The sequence below is a fragment of the Artemia sp. Qi Xiang Cuo genome, chromosome 6 (genome assembly GCF_049724085.1).
Source record: "Artemia sp. Qi Xiang Cuo chromosome 6, ASM4972408v1, whole genome shotgun sequence".
Taxonomy (NCBI): Eukaryota; Metazoa; Arthropoda; class Branchiopoda; order Anostraca; family Artemiidae; genus Artemia; species Artemia sp. Qi Xiang Cuo.
The window spans coordinates 53,237,238-53,260,592 of NC_142799.1; the positions used below are offsets into that span (position 1 = coordinate 53,237,238).

At 34.6% G+C, this 23,355-nt stretch overlaps 1 protein-coding gene across 5 annotated transcripts in view; it reads right to left on the reverse strand.

The window, feature by feature from the left end:
- unc79 (UNC-79 domain-containing protein) overlaps positions 1-23,355 on the reverse strand; it is a 230,690-nt gene that overhangs the window by 130,247 nt on the left and 77,088 nt on the right. For all 5 annotated transcript variants that reach the window (XM_089090820.1, XM_089090822.1, XM_089090821.1 and 2 more), the window contains 4 exons: positions 22,904-23,027; positions 17,305-17,422; positions 16,068-16,222; positions 13,766-14,167 (listed from right to left, as the gene is read on the reverse strand). In XM_089090820.1, the coding sequence (XP_088946946.1) occupies positions 13,766-14,167; positions 16,068-16,222; positions 17,305-17,422; positions 22,904-23,027 (799 nt within the window). The remainder of the gene's footprint in view (positions 1-13,765; positions 14,168-16,067; positions 16,223-17,304; positions 17,423-22,903; positions 23,028-23,355) is intronic.

Genomic DNA, 23,355 nt, shown 5'->3' on the forward strand with positions numbered 1-23,355 from the left:
CCCGGTGATACATCTAGTCAAAGATGTAAGGTAGCCATTTTGTTCAGCATAGCTTATTTTCAAATAGAATATGTTTTTGAGGAGGACACTTCCCCAAACACGAAGGGAGAGGATTGCGAGTAACACAATGGGGGCATATAAGGTGCTTATATAATATAGGGTCGTAAAAACTTCAAAACAGGCTCTTTCAATTAGGTTTTCGAAGGGCTATTGCCCTTTATAATAGTCGAAAATAATTAGAGGACGACTCGCCCCCCCCCCACGCCCATCATTCTCCCCAATACATCCAATCAAAATTTTGAGATAGCCATGTTGTTCAGCGTAGTTGATTTATAGATAGAAAATATGTTTTTGAGGAGGAAACTCCCCCATATTCCTCAGGGCAGGGGTTTTAAGTTATGCCCTGGGGCCATATAAGGTTTTTATAGAAGGCTTTGTCGTAGAAACTTCAAAAAATGCTCAATCGATTGGAAGTTGAAAGAGCTAGTGCCCTTTGTAATAGTCAAAGTGATTAGAGGGAAACTAGCCCCGCCCCACCGCGCCCATCATTTCCCCAAACACATCCAATCAAAATTTTGAGATAGCCATTTTGTTCAGCGTAGTTGATTTCCAGATAGAAAATATGTTTTTGAGGACACTCCCCCACAGCCCTCAGGGCAAGGGTTTTAAGTTATGCCCTGGGGGCATATAAGGTTTTTAAAAAGGCGTTGTCGTAGAAACTTCAAAAAAAGCTCATTCGATAGGAAATTCAAAGGGCTAGTGCCCTTTTTAATAGTCGAAAGTGATTGGAGGGCAACTAGCCTCCCCCCCGCCACACCCATTATTCCCCCAAACACATCCAATAAAAATTTTGAGATAGCCATTTTGCTCAACGTAGTTGATTTCCAGAAAGAAAACATATTTTTAAGGAGGACACTCCCCCACAACCCACAGGGCAAGGATTATAAGTTATGTCCTGGGGGCATATAAGGTTTTTTATTGAAATCTTTGTCGTAGAAACTTGAAAAAGGGTTCATTCGATTTGAAATTAAAAGGGTTAGTATCCTTTTTAATAGTCGAAAGTGATTAGAGGGCAACTAACCCCCCTCTCACGCCCATCTTTTCCCCAAACACATCCAATCAAAATTTGTAGAGAGCCATTTTATTCAACGTAGTTGAAAGTTTTGGAAATTAGGTCTTTAAGGATGACAACCCCTCCCTCCACAGGCCTCAAGGCAAGGGTTGTAAGTTATGCCCTGGGGGGTATATAAAGTTTTTATTGAAAGAGTTGTCGTAGAAACTTCAGAAGGGCTCATTCAATTGGAAATTGAAAGGGCTAGTGCCTTTTTTAATAGTTGAAAGTGATTGGATAGCGACTAACGCCCCTCTCGCGCCCACCATTTTCGCAAACACATCGAATTAAAATTTTGAGATATCCATTTTGTTAAACGTAGTTGAAAGTTCTGGAAATTAGGTCTTTTAGGATGATAACCCCCTCAGATCCTTTAGGGCAAGGGATTTAATTTATACCCTGGGGCATACAAAGTTTTTATTGTAAGCGTTGTCGTAGAAACTTCAATAGAACTCATTAAATTAGAAATTGAAAGGGGCTAGTGCCTTTTTTAATAGTTGAAAGTGATTGGATAGTGACTAACGCCCCTCTCACGCCCACCATTTTCCAAAACACATCCCCTCAAAAATCTGAGATATCCAATTTTTTCAACGTAGTTGAAAGTTCTGGAAATTAGGTCTTTTAGGATGATAACCCCCTCAGCGCCCTCAGTGCAAGGGTTGTAAATTATGCCCTTGCGGCATATAAGGTTTATGTAGAAAGTTGTTGCATAAATTATAGGCAGCGCGATCGCGATGCCTAAGTAAAGAACGGGGACACTCGAGAACGAGACAAGAAACTTTGAGGATGATAACCTTCATCGAATTAAAATTTTCGATGAGGCAAGTTCTCAGGGCAAGGGTTTTAAGTTATGCCCTGGGGGCATATAAGAACGATGTTGGCACAATGTATTATTTATTAATTTTTTCCTTTAGAGCAGGGCACTTCGTATTGAAGAAGTTGCCGCAGAAACATCGAAAAGAGCTCATTCAATTGGAAATTGGAGTGGCTTGTGCCCTTTTTAATAGTCGAAAGTAATTGAAAGGTGACTAACACCTCTTCCACGCCCACCATTTCCAGAAACACATCCAATCAAAATTTTGAGATAGCCATTTTGTTCAGCGTAATTGATTTCCAGATAGAAATTATGTTTTTGAGGACAGGCCCCCTTAGTACAAGCCCTTAGGGCAAGGGTTGTAAATTATTCCCTGGGGGCATATAAGGTTTTTTATAGAAGGCGTTGTCGTAGAAACTTTAAAAAAGGCTCATTCGATTGGAAATTAAAAGGGCTAATATCAGAGGCAACGCTGTAGCGTTGCCTATAGTAAAGGCCATACGGCTCTTATGTTTTATTATTTATTATTATTTATTTATTTTTTTCCAGAGGCACATCATATGAAAGGTGTCGTCGTAGAAACTTCAATGTGGGCTCATTTGATTGCAAATTGAGAGTTTTAGTGCCCTTTTTAAGAGCCAAAAGTGATAGGAGGGCAACTAGCCCCCCCCCCCACGCCCACCATTCCCCCAAACACATCCAATCAAAATTTTGAGATAGCCATTTTGTTTAGCATAGATGATTCCCAGATAGAAAATATATTTTTGAGGAGGATACTCCCCCCCAACCCTCAGGGCAAGGGGTTTAAGTTATACCCTGAGGGCATATAAGATTTTTATAGAAGGCGTTGTCCCAGAAACTTCAAAACATGCTCATTCGATTGGAAATTAAAGGGCTAGTGCCCTTTTTAATAGTCGAAAGTTATTGGAGTGTAACTAACACCCCCCCCCACGCCCATCATTTCCCCAAACACATCCAATCAAAATTTTCAGATAGCCATTTTGTTCAGCAGAGTTGATTTCCAGATAGAAAATATATTTTTGAGGAGGAAACTCCCCCACAACCTTCAGGGCCAGGGTTTGAAGTTATGCCCTGGGGGCACATAAGGTTTTTATAGAAGGCGTTGTTGTAGAAACTTCAAAACAGGCTCATGCGATTGGAAATTAAAGGGCTAGTGCCCTTTTTAATAGTCAAAAGTGATTGGAGTGCAACTAGCCCTCCCCCCCCCCACATGGCAATCATTTCCCCAAACACATCCAATCAAAATTTTGAGATAGCCATTTTGTTCAGCATAGTTGATTTCCAGATAGAAAATATGTTTTTGAGGAGGACACTCCCCCAGAACCTTCAGGGCAAGGGTTTTAATTTATGCCCTGGGGGCATATAAGGTTTTTATAGAAGGCGTTGTCATAGAAACTTCAAAAAAGGCTCATTCGATTGGAAATTCAAAGGGATAGTGCCCTTTTCAATAGTCAAAAGTGATTGGAGGGCTAGTAGCCCCCCCCTCCCCCCTACGCCCATTATTCCACCAAACACATCCAATCAAAATTTTGAGATAGCCATTTTGTTCAGCGTAGTTGATTTCCGGATAGAACATATGTTTCTGAGGAGGACAATCCCCCAGCACCCTCAAGGCAATGGTTTTAATTTATGCCCTGGGGGCATATAAGGTTTTTATAGAAGGCGGTTTCGTAGAAACTTCAAAAAAGGCTCATTCAATTGGAGATTCCGAGGGCTAGTTCCCTTTGTAGTAGTCGAAAATGATTTGAGGGCAACTAACCCCCCTCTCACGCCCACCTTTTCCCCAAACACATACAAAATAGCTGATCCTTTTTTGTTGTCTGTATGATGGGTTACAAATAAATAACAATAATAATAATAACAAAGCGTAGTGCGTTATGAAACCATGTGTTCGAAATAACAGGACAGTGGACAAAGGATCACGAAAAGTAAAGCGTTAGACGTGATATTTTTAGTTTATGTGCTCCCGAGTATTTTAAGTAACATCCTTTGAAATGGTTTCAGATCCCTTTATTACTTGGATTAAAAAAAAAAATAATAATAATAATCAAACTTCAAAGAGAAATATCGATCAGTGTCCACAAAACATCTAAAAAAAATTGGGGAGGATTGAGCAGGGATCTACCAAATTGACGCGTATACTGATTCTGAAGGGGAGGTGCTGTTTCTAAAAAAAGATAATATATATATATATATATATATTTTTTTTTTTTTTTTTTTATATATATATATATATATATATATATATATATATATATATATATATATATATATATATATATATATATATATATATATATATATATTTATATATATATATATATATTTTTTTTTTTTGATTATTTTTGAAGTTTGATTATTATTATTATTTTTTTCTTAATCCAAGTAATAAAGGGATCTGAAACCATTTCAAAACAAAGGAATTATTTACTTAACTTCATATTTTATTATTTTCGGAGTTTTGCTTTTGTTTCAACAAATCGATTTTAAAAAAAAAATAAAAGGAATTTTTTACTCACCTTAAGTTGTTCTGATTTAATTTCAGCCAATCGTGTTTAACAAAAAAAAACAACAAAGGAATTATTTACTGACCTTCAGTTGTTGTGATTTTAAGAGTTCCGCTTTTGTTGCAGTCCATCATGTTTAACAAAAAAAAAACAATAGGAATTATTGACTGACCTTCAGTTGTTACGATTCTAAAGGTTCCGCTTTTATTTAAGCCAATAGTGTTTAACAAAAAAAACAAACGAATTATACGCCGATGTTCTAGCATATTCTTAAGAATAATTAACACAGAACAAAATAATGTATAAGGGAATTTGAATTAAAAAATGGCATGAAGAATGTTACTATAAAAATATGTTAAACACATTATTATACATTATTAGTACATTTGCGCGTCACTTTCCGTCAATTCATCTTTATATTCATTGATGATATTGTCTGCTAATGTCCTTTTTATTCTGCCTGCGATTTCACTGTCTATTGTCACATTATCTTTACATAGATAGCAGTTTTGGCACATTGACAAGATATGATTAAGGATATTAGTGCAGGAGTATGCTTGTCTTCTTCTTGTCCTCTTTAAAATACTAATACCGGAAAGATGATGATAGGATGTATCAAAAGGTAATGTGTTACCATCAGCAGTAGGGAGGAATTGTCCCCGATCATCGACAATTATTTTTATGTTTGCATTCTCTGTGAGTACTATTTTCTCTGGTAATGTTACTCTCGCATATCCACCGTTTGCACGATTGAAATTCTTTGGTACTCTAAAGAAATCTAACTTCTCGCTGTCGTGACAACGTATGCATACATTTCCAATAGTGCTACCACTTGCACTCGTTTCATAGTCCAGGTATTTCTCTTTGTTAGCATTTAACACGACGATGATTGTTTCATGTGCACATACTGTTGTTTGTATTAATGGATTCGACCTACGACCATGTTGTATAACCGTCGGTCTGTTTGAACTGGCCACTGGAGTCGCTTCACCCCTTCTTATATTCTTAATGGGTAGGGGGAGCTCTGGAAAATCCTAATAAGAAAAAAAGTTTGTTTTTCATGAAAAAAATCTTGAAAGAGAACCATCAGTCCTCATCAATAGTATGCACAAGAATAAGTTTTTTAAAACTTAAATTAAGTGTCATTCTATTTTTCCGATATGATTTAGAGATGTAAAAAAAAGGTTGAAAAAAAAATATAAAAAAAAACTGTCAGAAAAAAAAAATTGATCACTACAAACATTATTTTTCTAATAGTAAAAGTCGCGACACACATATCTATATCATTCCCATTTTGAAGTTGGAAAATATCAAATATGAAATTTTTATGTTTTAAGTGTGTTTCATGACATTCTAAGAGATGTAAAAAAAGTTAAAAAAAGTAAAAAAAAAAATTGGTCACTACAAACATTATTTTTCTAATAGTAAAAGTTGCGACACACATATCTATATCATTCCCATTTTGAAGTTGGAAAATACCAAATATGAAATTTTTATGTTTTAAGTGTGTTTCATGACATTCTAAGAGATGTAAAAAAAATGGGGGGTTGGGGGGGGAGGTTGGAGGGGGGTTGGAAGGAGGGGGTGAAGGGAGGGGGGACGATTGTGTCACTTATGGCCGGTGGGGAACGATTGTGGGGAACTTTGGGCCAGAATAAAAAATAGGTATGATCTACCTCATGTGCTAAGCTCGCAATCCATTTAAATGCAGTGTTTACATACTTTTTTTCATGTTTTGATATTGCTCTTTACCGACCTCTGGAGATCCAGGTTCAAAAAACATTTAACTATCAGTTAACTCTAATGGGATCTGTATAAATTTTATTAGAATTAATTTCTTTACCCACTAAGAATATAAAAGAATAACTTACTTCTTGTGTGTAACTTTTGTCAATATTCCTTTTGTTTGAATGCATCATTATATCTCAAATGTCAATGTTGAACTGAGAAAATAACTAATTGTCAGAGTTTTTATATCCGTATTCAAGGTTAAACATATGTCAACCACGCCTAACAAATTAAATTACAAAAAGAATTTCACAATTTCAAACTAAGGAAACATTACGCACTTTGAACAGAAACAACACGAATTTTCACGGTGGTTGAATTCCGGTCATTACACTGTAGTAATATCCTACCTGTCTCGTACCTTTAATTGTACACAGTAATTTGCTACCATCCTCGTACCTTTAATTGTACACAGTAATTTGCTACCATCCTCGTCCCTTAGATTGACACATTACTACTAATATGGTCAGCTGGTGCTACGTTAGTGTTCCCGAGAGCGATGAATTCAGGCTTCAGCGTTTCAGGCCAGTTGAACAATAGCACTTTCGACTTCAAAGCGTTGAATTCAAGACAAATAGCTGCATACTCTCTTTCAAAAATTTTAAAATTTTCTTCAATTCTTCCAAGTTCACGGACAATGTTTAAGTCATCAGCGAAGCAAACTAGGGAAAGATCTACACTTTTAGAAATACAAGATTTTAGATAATTTTCTTGTGCAGGAATCACGCTATTATTGAAAGCTGGAGCAGAAGTAGGTGCGCCTTGACGAGCACCCTTCTTTACTGGGATTCTAACAGAATCTGTTTGCTTCTAATACTTGATCTTGATTTCGGCCTCAAGGTTTTCCTACATATCTATCAGGGGTAACAGTGTGTCATATTGGACGCCGTGCTTTGCCATTTCAAGTACAATCTGTTCGTGTATTAATGAGTCAAAAGCTCGTCGTATATCATGTATGCCAAGAGCGACAGATTCGCCAGAATTTTCGGCATCCAATAGTACTGAAACTACCGCACTTAAAGCATGTCCTCATCCAAGCCCAGGCTGGAAACCGAACTGGAAAGGCGGTGTGTAGCATTTCATATTAATTCCTTCAATAATCAAAAGTTCGAATATCTTGCAAAAAGTGGTAGATACTGTTATAGGTCAAAATGATGTGCACGCCCCAGGAGTTGGTACCGGTGTATGACTTCCAACGCAGAACGTACTAGGAAGAATACCTTGCGCAAAAATCATCTGGATATGAGGTTTAAATGTTCAATAAGCAGAAACGACGGGTTTTGTAGGACTGCAGAAGTTTTGTCAATATCTTGCGTTCTCTTTTTTTAAGATGACGGAAAGCGTTCCAAATGTCAAAAACTGATGCAACACGATCGGTGCGTATGAACTGACATCGACGGATACTAGCAAACAACTGAACAAGGAAAGGAATCAATTCATTCACTCGAGTGAATGAATTGATTCCTTTCCTTGTTCAGTTGTTTGCTAGTATCCGTCGATGGCAGTTCATATTTTTTGGATTTTGTGCAAATCGCGGATATTGTCGAATAACTCGCTTTTATGGTTGTTAGGTAGTTGGTTTTAATTCTTTTAATTTTTGGCTTTTATTGATACATCGTTTCGTTTCGCGCTGAAGAAGAGAGGCGTTTGTCCTCTCGAAATATTCCCTTCTTTTTTTCAGTACCTTCATTTGGCCTATAAAAACGACATTTTTGCTCGTTTTTCTTTCTTTATGTAGTTTCCTCGCCAAATATTAATGTATCGACTGTTCTTGTTCATGAAGACTATCGTGATATTGACCACCTCCCAATTTCGTTCTCTGCTTCAGTAGTCGCTTGCCGTTCTACTAGACCATTTACACAAAGTTCTAAGTGGTTTTACAGGAATAACTGGAGTAGAGCTAATTTTGCACTTTATATTACTACGTTGTCCGCGTTATTGGGTTCTATAAAATTTCCTTACCATTTTCTTCACGTTACTGGCCATTTCACAAATGATAATCAGTTTCTAAATGAATATTATGATAAAATAATTTGGTACTTAAAACAAGCAGAGGCGACTGCTGTTCCTCTAGAAAAGATTAAAGTTAAAACTAGAAGACCAGAATGGGTCTTGGTCCCGGAATTAAAAGTTGTAAAGAATAAAGCTAAGTTTTGGCTACGAATATGGGTGTCTTGCGGTCGGCCCAATCGAGGAGTTGTCTTTGATCTGAAGTAACGTACCAAGCGTGCTTATAAAAAACGTTTACGGCAGTCTAGGGTATCTGGTTTTTATTTTCCTGCGTTGGGAAATGAGTTGGTCTCATGTTTTGAATTCGGATAAGCATCGTAGGAAGTTTTCTGAAAGTCCTATAGCAGTTTATACTTGGGTTTCGTATTATAATGACATTTTCGGCAAGGTGAACCGGGAAATTGAAAAGCTTTTTAGTAACCTTCTTGAGTCGTGTTTGTCTAATCGTATTTCTCAGAGTAATGTATTACCAGTTTCTACTGTTGATATTGGTCAAGCTATTAAGAACATGAAATCTAGCTCTGTTGATCAAGACGGAATTTCGTCTTATCATCTAAAAGTAGTTTGCCCAACTTTGATAGATCACCTTCAGCTACTGTTTCAGATGTGTTTATCTACTTCTATGGTTCCCAACAGTTTTCTCTGTGGCATAGTCACCTTGGTTTTGAAGCATGGAAAAACTTCGTCAGAGTGTAGTTCTTATCTACCAATTACTGTTTCGTGCACTCTTAGCAAAATTTTTGACTGTATGCTTCTCCCTTTCATTTCAGAAAATGTTAATTTTGGTGAAAACCAATTTGGCTTTCAAAAAAGGCTAGGATGTCAGCACGCCCATCGTGTTCTAGCTTCCCTCCTGTTGCAATCTGCTAATAATAAATCTCCTCTTCATGTCTGTGCTCTTGATCTTTCGAAAGCTTTGATTAGTATAGTCCTCTCATATGCACTCTATTCCTTATTTTCCAACACTGTTAACCTTTCTATTATTGTTTCGTTACGGTACTGGTATTCAAACTCTTCTATTTGGTTAAACTTAAATGGAGTAGTTTCTGATTCCAAGGTGTTTCTCAGGCGCGGGGTCCGTCAAGGTGGTGTGCTTTCTCCAACCATTTTTAAGTTGTGTATTGCTCCTATCCTTTGATCCTTGCCTTCGACTTTCATTTCTGATGGAATTGATGTCTCGTATCTTGCTTATGCGGACGATGTTCTCCTTGTCAGTCGTTCTAGGGCTGGGCTCTCACATTCTCTCAGCTGGATCTCAGACCAGTTCAGACTGATTGGGCTGATGTTGAACGTTGATAAGTGTGAATTTATTTAATCTAATTCGAATGTGAGTCTCCCTCTTAATTGTGGTTTTTACTCTATTCTCTGTGTCTCTTCTCTTCGGTGGCTTGGTCTTCACATTTCTAATAACCTCAAAAAACTTTGGGCTCTGACAGTTTCTAATGTAAATAAAAAAATTCAGATAGGATATTCAAAAATTGTTGCAAATAGAGGGAGGTACAATAAAAAAGCGCTTGGGAAATTGTATTCTTCATTTTGTAATACATCCATTCTTTTTTTTATCTGTGTTTCTTCCAGTCCCGAATCAGACATATATGAAATATCTCCAGACTTATTATTTTAAATTTTTTTGGGGACTTCCTAGCAACACTATATAGTTACGGTACCAGCCTAACAAATCGTGAGGTAATCTCCCGGGTCTACGGGAAAAAGTGACAGTGTTTGCGGGAGAGCTGTCGTTGTCTACAGATCTTACTGCGCACCATAATTTACGTCGTTCTATATAAATAATTGTTAAGTGTGCGAGTTTGCTTTGCTGTTTTTTTTTTTATTTTTTTTTTTTGTTCTTGATGTACTCCGCTTCTTTTTTATAGTGGGTAATAAATAAATAAACTATTATTATTATAACACATCACGCTTTACGTTATTCCTTTGTCCACGGTCCACTGTCCTGTTATTAACCCATGGTTTCATATTTCGGTGTTCTTCTAACAAGTCAAACAACTTCTCAAATTCGGTACCTTCTAAAACATTACAGGAACTTGAAAATGCTACACATCTTCGGGTTAAACCTTGAGATTACGCAAAAAATTTACCTGGAAACCCAGATCCTGATCAACATAACTTTCTAAAGAAGCACATCACAAGTCCGGTATTTTACTGGCAACTATCTACTAGTATGCAAACATATTGCATAAGTAGACTACCAGGCTTCGTTGATAGCTCTGTTGTGGGATGGCGATAATGTGTCAGCCAGCCTAAACTTAGTTGTCAAGGTTGTTCATAGCCGGATGTTTCAAAGTACATACTTTCTTATTTCCTTTATTTTAGCACCATCAAAAAGAACACATTTTTCTTCCCAGAAATAGTTACTTTTACTCGGGCCTCATTCCAGTTGAAAAGAAAACTGCAGAAACTGGCAAGTTATACGATTATGGCAATATTGCAATTTATGGTACAAGTAACAATCTTGACTTTGGGGGAAGGGGTATGTGCTTGAAGAACTGAATCGCCTCGTTTGCTTACCAACCGAGCGCATGGTAAGCATTGACGCGAATCTCCGAATTAACTCCGAATTAACTTAGTAAAAAAAAAATACAGCATGATTCGACTTATCTCTCTTTAACGCCCCAATAAAGAAATTTCAGACGCTACCAGCCTCATACCTTATTCAACAAGCAAGTATAGATCGAACGTCCGTAATTCCATACTTTTTTTTTAAATTTAATGCCCAGATATAATAATAAAAGATAAGAGAAAGGCTTCAAAATGTACTGTTACTGAGTATTACTGGCAATTCGCGACTTTTGCCTACACATGTTTGATTTATGCAAGCCAAGGTTTTGACCGCGTAAATCCTTTAAAGCTGATTGGTACTCTAAAAAACTGTGGCGTTTCCACATTGCTTAAAACTCCTTTCCTTTTAGTTTACGAGATAGCATTTAGGATTCTTTTGGGCTCCGAAATGATTCCACCATTTTATTCAGCAAATTACATTCACCAGGATAGTGTGATGTTTACTCTTTTTTTTGGCGTACTGTGACATCCTCAACAGCATTCATTAACATTCTCAATATTCATCAGCCTGACAAATTTCAAGTACTTTTAGAAACGGAAATATCGAGAGAGAGAGAGAGAGAGAGAGAGAGAGAGTATGGAAGCGTGGAGAGTATTCTTTTTTATATGGATTACTTGCAAAAAAAATTCTCTTTACACTCTCCTTCTCTAATACTGTAATAAACCAGCAAGGTGGTTCAAACAAATTCAACCGGATTCTGAGCCAATTTTCTTTCTGACTGTAAAAAAAATTTTTATTATTTTTCTTTTCAGTAAGATATTTAACGACCCTAAAATAAAGGACATAAGGAACTTTCCCTAACGCGTCTTTATCCACTTGCGTCATTTGCAGAAGCATATTAACCCCTGCCGAAGAGGACATCAGCCATAACTAGGACACAAATTTCTCAGTGCTTCAGCTCAAATACAATAGTCTAAATAATAGTCGTATTTATTAAATTCCAAAATTTAGCCTTTTAATTCAGTTGAAAACTCTGGTAAGGAATATTCTCATCACAATCCTCGAAGAAAAACTATACATGCAAAATAGATAAGTCTTATTTTCAATCTCTGTGCAGTTCTAAGATGCACCTCTTTGTTTTGGATACGACAAAATGTCCCTCCTTATATGTAATTTTGTGTATACACAATAATATTTTGATGTAAGCCTCTATTCATCACTATAAAAAGCGTCTACTGATCATAGCGTAGATCAGTCTGGTAGTTGTGCCGCAGTGTATTCCTGGGTCTTTCCCTAAGACAGGTGCCCGTTGGTTGTCAGTGAAGGATAGCATTTCGGAAGTCGCTGGTCATCCATTTGTAGGACACGCCCTAAGTATCTCAACTACGTACCCTGGTGACGATAATCACAGGTGGTTGTCTCGTTGTATCTCTCATTGACTGGTTTCTGGCTCCAATAGATATTCAATACGATAATCACAGGTGGTTGTTTAGTTGTATCTCTCATTGACTGGTTTCTGGCTCTGACTGATTTCTGACTGGTTACAGATCTACTGATCTACTATGCTACTATACTGATCTACTGATCTACTATGCTACTATACTGATCTACTGATCTACTATGAGGGCGATTGTAGAGGGTTACTTTTTGTTGTGAAAAGTCTGAAAGGTTATTCCAGGGTAATCCAAAGAACTAGTTTGCTTGTGTTAGCTTCAGTTCTATGGTCAAGGACTTCAAACGATTCTTGAGGCTTTTAGCAGACAGTGTAATTATTTGCTCATTTTATTGATTTAGTTATTCCGCTATTATCTGCTCTTTCTTGTATACAGTAAAAATTAATCTTTATTCAATGAAAGAAAGTTACTATGCGCAATTAAGGCTTTATTTTGTGATAGATTTATATTGTGTTATTGTGTTATTGTGTGATTTTGTGATAGAAGGTTTGAAATTCTATGCCAATTTAAGTCGTTTGCATTAAGTTTGTGACTTGAGCCACATCGAATTCCTTCTAATATGCTATGGTTTCAACTTGCTGAACAATAAAAATATTGTCTAATATTTATAAACTAATTATTTAAAATATTGTGGATTAGTCCAACTTCTATCACTGTGATGGTAAACAGTTCGTCAGCTCTATATTTGTCTGCAAAGTGTATTGAAGGATCGTAAGCACTTTTAGATTTTACTTTCTAAAGTGTTAAAATTGCACAAATTTACGTAATAGCACCTGTTTAAACAACTGTTTGTCTGAAACCCCGGCTTTCTGTTTTCCTGATAGAACAAAGAAAGAAAAAGAAGCATAAAAGAGAAACAGTTTCATTTATTTCAGCGATTTTAATCCGTTTCTGTTTTTATAGTGCTGAATAGAGGCTTAATATTTCCATACTTGGGAATTAAATGTATCACTACAAATAAAAAACAGGGGAAAAAATGAAAAATAGATGGGTGAAAGAAAGCAATAAGAAATAAAACGAAAAAGCCCATTAAATAAAACTAGGAGCAAAATCACCGCAACTATTTCAATAATCTTCAGATAGTCAATCGCGCAGTCAGGGGAAGAGATGCAACATTAGGAATAGAATATATTCACGTACTCCCTGATGAAGTGTCTAGACGAGTTTCTAATCTAGCCACCTGGAAACGTAAACCCTGAAAGTAGATACGTCTCGCAAACAAAGGACAATTTAAAATTTATGATAGTATAACAAAAACAAATAATTTTGACAATGGGTTCTAAATGTCGTACTTGATACTTCAACACTCGTCACTTGAGTGAATTATCGTCATACTCGACACCAACACCGGTTCTTTGGCTTTTGTTCTTCTGATAACTCAAAGTTCACTTACACTATCAAGGTTATATAGACCTAGCGGGTTTATAGAGAAACTAAAGTTTCAAAGATCTCAATAAACTTTGCCGAGTTTTGTCATGCATCTGAATAAGTTAATTTCATAATCATAAATTAAAAATGGGTGGAAAATAGTAACAGTTTTACCTGAGACATGCTTATGAACATGGCTCCAGGAAGCATTTTTGGATCAAGAAAAGATGACACTTCCTTAGGTCCCTGCTGTTTCCCAAGCTCTGGCGATATTTTCTTTTCTGGCATCAGATTTTTTGGTGACACTTTCCACTGATTTTGCTCAACAACAAAAGATATCTGAGGAGTTCGGCATTCAGGACAAAAGAACTCAAGCACTGAAGCAGCCAGCCGCGTCCACATACGCCCTAAGTCGCAAACCGTACAATCCAGGACATTTTCTTCTGCTGAATTTTTATTTTTACAATCATGGCGTCCAAGCCACACATCAGATATCATCAGTCGAATAATGCCGAGGAATTGTTTAGCCACAGGTTCATTGGTACCACCATGACGAGGAATGTGTTGCAATTCAAGCTAAGAAGAAAACAACAAAATTAGTGATATTCGTTCAAATAGAAATGGGGATAAACTCTGCAAAATAAAAAGGAAAAAAAAAACAGTGCACAGGAACCAGACTGTTCTTTCCACATTTTGTTTATTATTACTTCCTTTTTAATCCCATACTTAGTAATACTAGGCGCACTAAAATATCCATATGCGGTCACTTATCCATACCAGATTCTATACATATAATTTTGAATCTTTTCTTTAAGGGATCAACCTGATCCACATGACGGAGCAACTTCCTCCGGGAGATGGTTTGAGACGGATGCATTCCAGACTTTTTCGCTCGTTTCCTCTTTCAGCTAAGGAGGTAATAATTCTGAATACATTCCTAAAAACTCAGTATAGTTCTCAGTATTTTCACTAATATTGTTAAACAAATCACCACGTCTAACTTGAAGATCACTTAAAAGTCTTGCGGTCTTTAATAGGCTTAAAAGCTCAACAATAGAGAAACAGCAAGACTTTTTTCTAATGTCATATGTGTTTTTAAATCTAATATAAAATTAACCCAAAACTCGCACTTCTTCTTTTCCTTAGCGAAATGTATCTTTCATATGTTACTAGTTAATAGGTTCCATTCCTAAGATATGTCCTATGTTATTTGCGCCTTAAATAGCCTATATATATATATATATATATATATATATATATATATATATATATATATATATATATATATATATATATATATATATATATAACAGAAGACGACAATTTTGGGATTATTCAATAGCTAAGATTTAGCTTTATGGATTCACTGTATTACATTTTTGAAACTTGCTTCAGATTTTCTTTTTCTTAAGAAGAAAATATGTATACTCTGGAGAACAACTGAATCTGGGAGCTTTATAAGGTGGTGTTGGAAAACTCAAAACTCTACAAAATTTTAAGATAAACTGAAAGTAAGGTAAGCTCACAATTTTAATGTAAGGTATCAGTCCTTTCACAAAAGGCTTTTTTTGTTTGGATTGTGTCAAGATTTTCTCCATTTCGCAAAAGGAATCTATCCTGAAATCTAAAATAGTATCAATAGTATCAATTAAATTCACCATTTAAACCCTACCAGAGTAACATTTTAGCACATAACAGCAGATAATAGTAAGAAAAAAGGTTTAAAATTTTGAACATTATATTATAAAATCGTACAACTTTTTTTTTTTTTTTCATGTTTATTCTATACTATAATTTACCTTTGTACATTCTTGACTACCACCTTATAACTTTATAGTTCAGGTCAGAAAAAAACACAAAAATTCAATTTCACAAAAAAAAACCTGGACTACAAATCTGACATTAATTCAAAAAATAGGAATGAAATTTAAAATATTATAAAATCAAAATTGCTTAACCTTTTCATTTTTTTTTTCTACTGTAATTTATTTTTGTTGGATCTGGACAATCACATTTTAACTTTCCAACTGAGGTCGGAAAATAACTAGAACAAATTTTGTTTTACTAAAAACATGACCTACAAAAATCTCGATCCGCTGCGAATTTAATGGAACTTAATAGGGATAGATAAGTTTTGGCTCTATTGAAAACTATACTTTATAACCATTTTATTTTAGACGGAGAGTGAAAAGCTATTTAAATACCTAAAGTTTTGTAAGTATATGTATGTTTTTTTCGTGTCTGTGAGTCTGTGGGTCCACGCATGTATATTTATAGCTGTGCGTAAGTGTATGTCTGTAAGTCTATCACTACACAACAAGTGTATGTCTGTAAGTCTATCACTACACAACATATTTTTTAGATTTTCAAATGTTTTCAAGAATTGCAACACAGTTTCGAGAGTTGTATAGTTAACATCTGGGAGGGGTACAGGCAGCAACTGCAATATTTATATATTTATAAACAAATCTGATACCTGGTTTTGAATAATATCCAACATCATGACGTGACAAAGTAGCCGACTGGTAGGAGGATCCATTTTCTCGCCGGGCGACGATGTTGACGACATTTCATCGTCAGAGATAGATGGGGTATTAATTGTAGGTTGCTCTACTCCTTCGTATTTCGGCTCTAAGAAGTAAAATAAACAAGAAATTAAAAAATAAGTAATAAACTTGTAGTTTTAGAAAGTCATACAATTCTTCCGAATTAAAAACCCGTAAATACTTGAGATACTCAAGTATAATCGAAAATGGGGATATCTTTTAGTCCCAGAATTATCATGCTAGACTAACTGACAGGTCGATTGATTAACTAAAAATTTAGAAACCAATTCCCCAATCAAAGGAATTCCAGTTCTCTAGTGAAGAAATTCCAGTAGCTCTACTGATGATGATGACCGACTGCGTCATCGGAATATTTAGAGTCTTTGTTTTATATTTTCGTTTCACTGTCTAATAAAAGGACCTATCCCTATTTGGAATTCTTATTGTTTTTAGAAAAGGTCATTAGTATTATGTTCTTTGCTATTTCAGACTATACATAACCAGGTGTCGTTTTCCATTTTTTTCAAGTTCTTGGACTTATCAGTATAAATAAATCAGTATATTTTTTTGGGAAAGGGATATTAGAAGAATTAAAAGTTCCGGATGGGCTTTAATAAGATTTTTGTCTTTGAGGTTCTTCACCCCATCATATTTCCCTTTGCAGCTTTTCGGCAATATTTTGCTACTTTTTCGATATTATTTTTCCGACTTTCAAGAAGAGACGAAATTTTGAAATTTTTAATATCAACTGATTATAACCTGAAAAGTCACCAAAATATAGAGACAGGGAACGAGAGAGAAAAAAAATTGTTGAATAGCCCAAAAATGAGGATGTCATGCCATTATTTGAATCATACCAATACCATTATTTAAGGGAGTCATAAAATTAGTTGTCTCTCTTATCAAGGTGACCAAAATATTTCGTTACAATGCCTTTTAGCTGTTTATTTTTGTTTTTTTCCATTTTAAAGATAGAATAAAATTCTAAATGTTGGTAATATTTCCTAAGATTGTATTCTTAACATAAGACAATAAATTTGTAGTGATTACATTTCATTTTATCCCTATTAAATACTTGACTGTATAGCAGTCTATATTTTATATATAACGCAGTTTAAGTTTATGGCTATAATCAATAAGCTAGGATTGCATTTTTTGCATACTTACCATTATCACTAGCTGATTCCTCAGGGGAAAGTTCGACAAAAACAATTGTGGATAAGGCTTTTTGAAACATTTCAGTCAAAATGATAGTCGGTACACCAATTTCCAACTGAGTGAGTACCTAAAATTATAAATTTAGATACATATTTAACACGTTTAACGTGTCTAATGAAATTCCAACTGAGTGAGTACCGAAATTACACATTTAGATACACTTTTAACGCGTTTAACGTGTTTATTGAAATTTCAACTGGGTGAGTACCTAAAATTATACATTCATATAGATTTTCAACGCATTTAACGAGTCTATTGAATTTACAACCGAGTGAGTACCTAAAATTACACATTTAGATACACTTTTAACGCGTTTAACGTGTTTATTGACATTTCAACTGAGTGAGTACCTCAAATTATACATTTAGATACACTTTTAACGCGTTTAACGTGTTTATTGACATTTCAACTGAGTGAGTACCTCAAATTATACATTCATATAGATTTTTAACACGTTTAACGTGTCTAATGAAATTCCAACTGAGTGAGTACCGATAATTACACATTTAGATACACTTTTAACGCGTTTAACGTGTTTATTGAAATTTCAACTGAGTGAGTACCTAAAATTATACATTTAGATAAGTTTTTAACACGTTTAACATGCTTTCTGAATTTTCAACTGAATTTAAAAACATGTTTAACGTGTTTACTGAATTTTCAATTGAGTGAGTACCTAAAATTATACATTCATATAGATTCTTAACGCGTTTAACGAGTCTATTGAATTTCCAACTGAGTGAGTACTTAAAATTATACATTAAGATACACTTTTTTAGCACGTTTAACATGTTTACCCAATTTTCAACTGAGTGAGTACCTAAAATTATACATTTAAATACATTTTTAACACGTTTAACATGCTTTCTGAATTTTGAACTGAATTTCAAAACATGTTTAATGTGTTTACTGAATTGTCAACTGAGTGAGTAACTAAAATTATACATTTAGATGCATTTTTTTTTATAACAACTGCAAGGAAACTGCATTCCCTAAATTTCTGAACTGCACTACCTACCTAAACTGTATCTCCCTATCTCCCTAAGCCAAACGTTAAGTATCGCACAATAAGCAGATTAGAAGTCAAACATAAAGTGACAAGTTAACCATCATTTACACCTGCGTTTACACCATTAGAGGGCAAAAATAAATGTAGAGAAAAGGAGTCAGATAATTTACATAAGAACCCTGGGCTCAACTTACTGTCAATTTTTTAAACACAAATCAACACACACATAATCAGTATAAAGGTAGCTTTGTTTTACGTCAAACCAAGCCATTTCATCCACTAAAATAAAACTGGGAGAGCAAGGTCAAGAACAAGAATTGAGAAGGAAAATCGATTTTTTAACAAAATTAAAGATAGAATTTAAGCCAAGCGAAATACAGCTAATAAGCCAAGGTGCTAATTCGTTACCGCATTAAAGTAAGCTCTTAATTCCATCAATTAAATTTAGATACAGATCCCATTGTGAAACTCAAAAAAATGAAGTAATTGCCATTTGAGAGAAAGAACGCGATTCAGCAGTTTTTAAAAAATGAAACAAAATCATACACACCACTGTAAAACATGACATGGCAATATCTCAGAAGCCTTAAACTGGTCACATACATATTCGTTCTAACACTAGTCTGTCAGAAGGGCAAACAAAATACCACTAGAATACAACCAGGGCAAATAATAGAGGGTAAGAAGGACCTACATCCGTCAGAGGGTACAAACGAGTAAACACTACATTTTGAATCACAAATACTATCTAATGCTTCATATCGGGAGCTAGCACCTTTTATTCATGAATTATTTAAGTCCGTTAATTTTTGAATTAAAATCAAGTTGCCATCAATTGGCCCATTGGAGACAAAGCCACGACAGATAGTCTGAGTAAAGGAAAAGTTGGCATAAGCCTTTTTCAGTCTTGCCAATTATCATTGGGATGATAATTGAATTCATATTGATGAATTCGTTTTGACAAACTTTTTATATCTTTTTTTATGTCATGGACCATCACTAGCACACAAAAATGCCACAAAAATTCCTACTGCGTCATTGGCGCTTAACTGAAAACGAATTATATTACAAATATTTTCTTTTCCAGTTCTTTTCTTTTTCCTCCTTCTCTCACTGTAAAAGTCTAAAACCTACTGCGTCATTGGCACTTTACTGAAAACTATATGCGTCTTGAACAGTCTTGGAAAGTATAAATAACATCAAACTGAATATTTGATGTATAATGATATTAATTGTTGAAAGATCCATCAGTTCAAGAATTTATTTCACTGTAATTTTATTTATATTTACAATGCTGTAAGAACTGGAAAAGAAAATATTTGTAATATGATTCGTTTTCAGTTAAGCGCCAATGACGCAGTAGGCTTTTGGTTTTATTTACAGTTAAGGAAGGGGGCAGTAAACTCTTGTTTGTAGTAAAGCTATATTGGTCTTGAACAACTTTAGAAAGAACTAATAAATTAAACTGAATATTTGATGTATAATGATATTAATTGCTAAAAGCTCATCAGTTCAAAATTTTACTATAATTTTAACGTTTATTTTCAATATTAAATACAAAAGAAAATATTTGTAATAAAATTGGTTTTCAGTAAAGCGCCAATGGTGCAGTAGGTTTAGACTTTTACAGTGAGAGAAGGAGGCGATACCCAACCTCTTGTTTGTAGTGATTTTTGTTCGTTTCAAGCTTGATTTGCATATTCAATTTAAGTTTCACTCGTTTTAAGATTTATTTATTGATTGTTTATTTAATTTCTGTTCGTTTTAAGTTTCATTTATACTTCAATAGGAAAATATTTTTTTTCGCTTTAAGCTTGATTTTCATATTTATTCATTAATATTATTACTTGTTGTATTTTTTTTTTGCTATGAGTGTTTATTTAATTTCTGTTCGTTTTGGGTTTCATTTATTTTTTAATAGTAATTTCTGGTCGTTTTGAATTTTAACAGGTATTTGTATCTGCTGAGCTTAAGTTTAAAATGGCCTTTACTTTTCTTTGAAAAACTTTTTTTCGGAAAGCTTTTTTAATTAATTCAGAATAAAATCTACATTTACTTAAACAGAAAATTCATTTGTGAAACTTTATTATATAAAAGGATTGCTGCTCAGCAATCATAGAACTAATATTTTTATGTTTCTATTTTCTGATTAACCTTTAAGATTTTTTTTCGTTTTCTGAAAACGTGTACATTTCCAGCGCCTCAGTTAAAATATTTTAACTTGCCCAATACACTGTCAGTGGGCGTTAAGATCATGTGTCAAAAAAAAAATAGATGCAACGTTAGGAGATTATAAGGTCCAGGGTAAAATAAGAAATTCAAATTAATAATAGACAGTACCCTTTTTAAATATTCCAAGAGAGAACAAAAAACTTATAAGAGATGGATCTACGAAGATTTATCATGAGAAGATAGTAATTAAAAACAACTAGCGTCAAACACGCAGTAGCGTCTTGCGACCCCATTGAGTATGGGTAGAAAAAAAATTAGCTTCAAAAGTGAGATATATCAAAGAAAATTAGATAACCGATATACTTTATTCAGTATGCAAAATTTGGGCCTCGGTTAGCTGGAGAAAATCTTGGCAGGCTGAGTAGGCTAATATATTTTATACTGTAAGGTTCACTGGTGAGAAAATTCCTCTTTCTCAATTCTCCCCCCCCCCCCCAACTTTCAGCATTCTAAAGTACCTGGAAAATAAGTATGCAATGGTTTAGGATAAAAATGAGGAAATACTAGCTGGTGTTGGTGATTTTTCTATTCGACACTAGTGCCAGTACCAACTGTTATAAGAATCCATACTCCTTGTATATTCCAATAAACAAGCCTTTTGATGAAGCCAAGTCGTTGTATGAAAATATCCTCTAAAGTTATGAAATACAAATTGTCCTTAGCATTTTTTTTTTTTCTTTTTTTTTGCAAAACCCCAACGCTATCTACAAGGCTAAGCATTGGGATAAATCCTATTAGGCATTTGAAAAAGTTTCATCAAGCTTGGGAAATTCTTGATATGCTACCTCTATTTGTCTTCCAGTTCAAGATTTTCTAATGACCAGGCAGTCTATAATTTGACTAATTTAATTACTTTCGTGCAAAACTAGAGGTAAGAAGCTATAGTGCAGATGGTGTTAAACTTCTTTGAGCGACAAATCTTAATACTCATTTGTTTGAACTTGACTCATCTTTAAATTTATGTATTTAAAAAACATATTCATTTTGAGAGGTCATAGGGAAAAAATTAAGGGAAATAGGAACTTTCAGGGGAGGGAGGGGTGTAAAGAAAGAGGCTTTGAATAGATTGGGATGGAGAAGGAGCATACGTAGCTGTGTTGGCCTCAGACGGATTGGAGCTGCAGTGAGTTGTTAATACAAGTAGTAGTGGTAATAGTAACTAGAATTTGAGGTCAAATTTAAATTTTTACAGGACATGTTTTACTTCAATACAAATTATAGTTTTAACGTCACAAAAGATTATAAGTTTACTTTTATTCATGAATTATATTTATAATAAGTCTATTGATTTTTGAATTAAAATTAAGTTGCCATCAAGCCATTGACCAATTGGAGACAAGCATGCATTTTTATGCTCCATTACTAGCATGCAACCTTACAGTCGTCAATTCCACACCTCAAATGACAAAACTTGACAAGTTACACCCATAAACGTGATACAAAATGCACAGAGTTCTCAGACATAACAGAAAACACATGCTTCTTGGTCATTTCAAAAATACTGTTTCGGGGTGCACATTCGAGGTTGAAAAAGTACATGTAGAGAACTTTGTGGCTATTCCACCAAAAATGCCCAAATTACTAAATATTATCTATCTGTCAGTAGGGCGTATCCAGTAAAGGGGTTGTGGAAGTGCCCAGTTTGAACCTCCCCCCGAAATTTTGTCCAAGTCGTAAAAAGAAACAAAATAGATGTAAGAAAATTTTTGTTGCGTTTTGTAAAGTCTTTTTTTGTAGCCCCCCCTCCCCGTAACAAAATTCTGGATACGTATTTAGCTGTCAGGATAGGAAACTTGCACATCTAATCGCTTTCAGTTTAGTGCTAAAATCAATTACCCCTATCATCTTTATCATAGTATCAGTGGCCTTCATCAACAATAACCACATGTGTTGAGCAGCACATCATTAAAATAAAGTTAATATTCAGTCTGATTCCAAATACGTAAAATTCATCGGCTTTAATGTTCCCTTTGCAGGTTATTATAATATGAAAATTTGAGTATTTTTGCTACAAGGGGGAAACACCAAACGAAAGGTGCGCCAATTGAATGAAAATAACACTTTCAAGTTCAGCACAGCAAAAAATCCAAAAGTGAACCCAAAAGTTTGAAGCTCCTATGTAAAAATACGTGAAACTTCATAGGTAAAGTTAAATAGGGTTTTGTCCGAAAATGTGGGTAGCAATCCTTAGAATTTGTCATTTGACTCGCACTCACATTTGGATTGCGTCAATATATGACATAATTCATTTGACAGTTGACTAATTGCGAAAATGTTTCTTCAAGGAACAGTAAATTTAAGACATACTTTTAGCCATCGCAGTCCTGTTTCCTGTTCACTCGTACTACTGCTGGTTAGTTTCCTAGTTATAAATCCATATAATAGACGTGGTTCAAATCCTAATGGGCTCATATCTGGATCAAACATCTTCCTATAAAAAATAAAGAGGAATAGAAATGAGCTTTCCTTGCCAAACAAAACTTCAAATATGTGATTCAAACAAAATACTTTACAATCAGAATTTGTTGTATCACTTCTAGGTTTTAGGGCAGCCTTTAAAAGTATTTTCGATCTTGCATTTTTTTTTATATATATAAAAGTTTCCTGATTTATTTTCGTTTCTTTAATTTGAATATGCGAATCTAGTACATAATAACATGTTTCTTATGCAGTACGAAGTAAAAAAAACGTACTGGAACCTCGAAGGTGATTAATACATAGTTTTTTCGCAGTGTTTTTTTTTTTCAGTCTCAACTATG